Raw genomic sequence first — 3,554 nt, forward strand, 5'->3', positions numbered from 1 at the left:
AAGGTGCATGAACAGCAATAGCCACAATCCAGGTACAAGAAATGCAAATAAAACGCACTTTGGACGAGATTAGCTTTATTTGCAACGGGAAGACAACAGCTATTAACCTGTCTACTGAGATCAACAGAAGGCTTTGGACGGATACCATCACAGAAACATCAGGGAGAAAGTAGCAAAGCTTGCATAAGATGTTCCCAAGCACCAAAGGGGTATCGACCATAAAGGCAGTGGAACCTGAAATAATGCTTACAATATTGACAGGCATGATTGTCAAGGGAGTGAAGAGATCGGACACGGCCATGTTGAGAACATAATAATTAATCGACCTTCGCAGTTGCTTGTTCTTGCAGATGACAAAGACTACAAGGGCATTTCCAACCAGAGATACTAGGAGAATGATGAAATAGGCAACAACCATGAGTACCGTTTCTACATTGGAGTCTGCGAAAATGCAACCTTCGTCCGTACTGTTGGGAGGTCCATCCGTTGGGGATGAGCTGTTGTACTGAAATGTCCAGCTCGAGTTTTCAGACATGATTGTGTTGCTTTCTCTTAGACGTTAAGAGATCTGATCAATTCCTCTCTTGAATGACGGTGCTGACAGTATGTTGCACCTGAGTTGGTTGATGTACGAGTGAGTTTGCTTTGTGCTGAGTTTCAGCTTCTATTCGAGTCAAAACTGGCCGTGGTTGGTCGGTTGAGTGACAGGAAGAAATTGATGTTATAATGGTTTTAATTTTACATATCCTTGCTGTCTTACAATGCACTTGTCAATGTCGCATGTTTTTAATGTCCCTGTCTTTTTATTTATCTTTATCGCGGTTAATTAATTCTTCCTTTCAACATACTGCTTTCAGAGTCTAATCCTTCCGATGGGCTGCGGAGGATCTTTAATTTATCACTTTGAATGTGTTTGAGGCCTGTGAATGATCAAATTTTAACTCCTGGGTATTCAAAAGTGATAGTTCTTGAATAATATGTGATGAGTTTCTTGATTGAAAGTGTTAACTAAGCTTTAATTTATTACCAGAAATGTAACACAACTAATCACAACTTTTTTCAATTTAACAGCTGAAGGGAAAGTAAAAGCACGGCATATATTTTCAAAATTTACTTTTGCCGAAACAGGTTAAGAAATTTTTCTTAGTGAACAGAGGACGTTTCTATTTATTCTGCGTGGTTCTTCTAACAGATGGTCGGGAAGTTGGACTAAACCTGAAAGTTGTGTTGCCGGGATGATTTTTCTCTATTTGCTATCGCACCGGCAGATAGTCAACGATTGATCACAATTGAACTGATTATATTCAATTCCATTTATATAGTCAACAACTGGGTACGATTAAACCTAATTCAATTATTTTTATTCACATACATGCACAATAAAAATTCACCAGCTGCTGATTCGTATATATAGGAGCCGGGTAATGTTTCCGTTTTTAGTAACAGTTGAAAACATGAAAAAGAAAAATATAAAGAACAGAAACGGGCGGAACCAGGTTTTTGGTAATAAAGGGTTTCGATTTTGCTTTGCTCTTCTTTGAAATATTAAAGGCAAAAAAAAAAAAAAAAAAAAAAACAAGAACTGTCAAATATGTAATATTTCGATGTCTTTTTTTTTTGTTTTTTTCTTTTTTTTGACCAAATCAGACGGCCACGGAAATTGGTGGCAATGCGAGGGCTGAGAAATTTATGAAGACTGATTAGTGGAATTCTTTAAATTTTGACTAAATTAGTCTCTGGCAACTTGAAACAACTACAACCTTATAATTTGAATGCAAAATTAATGTACAACACGTTTGCCGAGCCTGCAAGGCATTTTACCTCACACATGTTGGTTCTTTAGGTGGAATACTATAACATTCCATCTTTATAGTTTGGATATTCAGCTCTTGGATTTAGTTTTTTCAATGATAAAATAAATGAACATTAGATAATGAAATTAACAGCGTGCCTACAATTGGCGTCAAAATGTTGAAGCACTGTTTCCTTCAAGCGTCTTCCTCCCTCTCCCTCCTGGAAAAGACGGAAGCGGTGACGACGCGCGCGCCGGTTTGCTCAACTAACATTAAACCAGTAACCTGCGATCAGGCGTTCTCTTTTTTTACGCGAAAGTATGGCAGCGCGAGAGTCGGCGGTCGGGAGAAGGAAGAAAAAAAAAAAAAAAAGGACGCCTGACACAATTACTGCACGAGTCGTCTGCCGCCCGGTCCATGTTTGCTTATACGTGATGTTATCTTCTGACATGCTTTTAACGTAAGCCAATCAGATTTTACCGGAAATGAATTCATCTTGGATGCCACAAACAAATCTATGATTTTAAATGCCAATTCTAAAATTTCTAAAAATACACAATGGCATCCTCTGAGTCGAAAAGAGCTGAGCTCTCGAAATTATTTTTTTTTTCCAAACTCTTAGGCCTAAATTGAGGGGACAGTCAACTTCGTATTTCAACATCTTTGTAAATGCTTCAGCTTCATTCCAAGCGAGGGTGAAAAACTTCAGCTCGAATGTCGACATTATCATGCTGTATTAAACTTGCCAGGTTGCAACTGTGTGAAACTTCATCGACTACCAAAACCTTCATCTGGTGAAGATTGCCACCCTGTAACGCCTTTTTCCATCGATCACTCAGCCATTGTACAGCATTGCCGTCAACAATGTCGACGTTCCCTGCCCCAATTTCTCTGTCGATCTCGACGAATTCCCCAACTGTGGCAGCAGGGATTCCACAATCCTCCCTTTTAATATTTTCGACTTGTTGTTTTCGTATGTACTCCAGGGGACTCAATACAACAACAGATGTTTTGAAACCACTAAAAGGATGCAATTTTTTCATCCTGACTTATGGAATCAACCGGTATATGACACTCTTGCCAAATCCCGTTGGAAGTACGGCTAAAACATTTTCTTCTAAGCAAACGATCCTTCGGATGCATTGTCTGCTCGTCCTTTAACGATCTGTGGATAAAGTGTTCAAGAGACGAAATAAGAGTAGCGAAAAATTCCCTTTTCCCATCTCCCTCGGCGGCCGACATAACTTTGAAATTACACTGGAAGTCAAACATGCAATCATGTAAGCAATTTGAACGTGGCTCAAAGAATCTTTTGTTATTTTCGACCAACTAGAAAAAAATCCAGAATCTGGACAAGCGGCAGACGACACGTGTATGGTGGCCTATCAGTGCCATAGCATTTTATGCAGAAATTTCCGACTTTTTCATTTTATTTTATTTAATTTTTTTTTTTTCATTTTTTATTTTAGTTACATTTTATTTTATTTTTTGTTCCATTTTATTTTATTTCTTGTTAAAAAGTATTGTAAAATGAATTAAAACAAATTGAAATAAAAATAAAATGAATTAAAACAAAATGAAATAAAAATGCCCGGGGCCCAGGTGTGCCATAGCCCATGATGTATTGAGGCCAAACTGCAACACAAACATGGCGGACAAGCGAAAGCAGAAGCTGTGGGTGGCTTTCGAAAAGCAGATGAAAGCGAAGAGGCAGGAAGGCGGGGGTGCTATAAACGAAACGGGTAACATTCTTGATAAGCA

General features: G+C 38.5%; 1 protein-coding gene across 1 annotated transcript in view; it reads right to left on the reverse strand.

Annotated features, from left to right (window-relative positions):
- LOC146477855 (neuropeptide FF receptor 2-like) overlaps positions 1–1,447 on the reverse strand; it is a 4,289-nt gene extending 2,842 nt beyond the window's left edge. The window contains exon 1 of the mRNA XM_085112937.1: positions 1–1,447. This exon is cut by the window's left edge and continues 2,842 nt beyond it. Coding sequence (XP_084969063.1) covers positions 1–535 — 535 coding nt within the window. The 5' untranslated portion in view covers positions 536–1,447.
- Between the last annotated feature and the right edge of the window lie 2,107 nt (positions 1,448–3,554).

Source organism: Pavona decussata, unplaced genomic scaffold (genome assembly GCF_977016875.1).
Source record: "Pavona decussata unplaced genomic scaffold, jaPavDecu1.1 SCAFFOLD_68, whole genome shotgun sequence".
Lineage (NCBI taxonomy): Eukaryota > Metazoa > Cnidaria > Anthozoa > Scleractinia > Agariciidae > Pavona > Pavona decussata.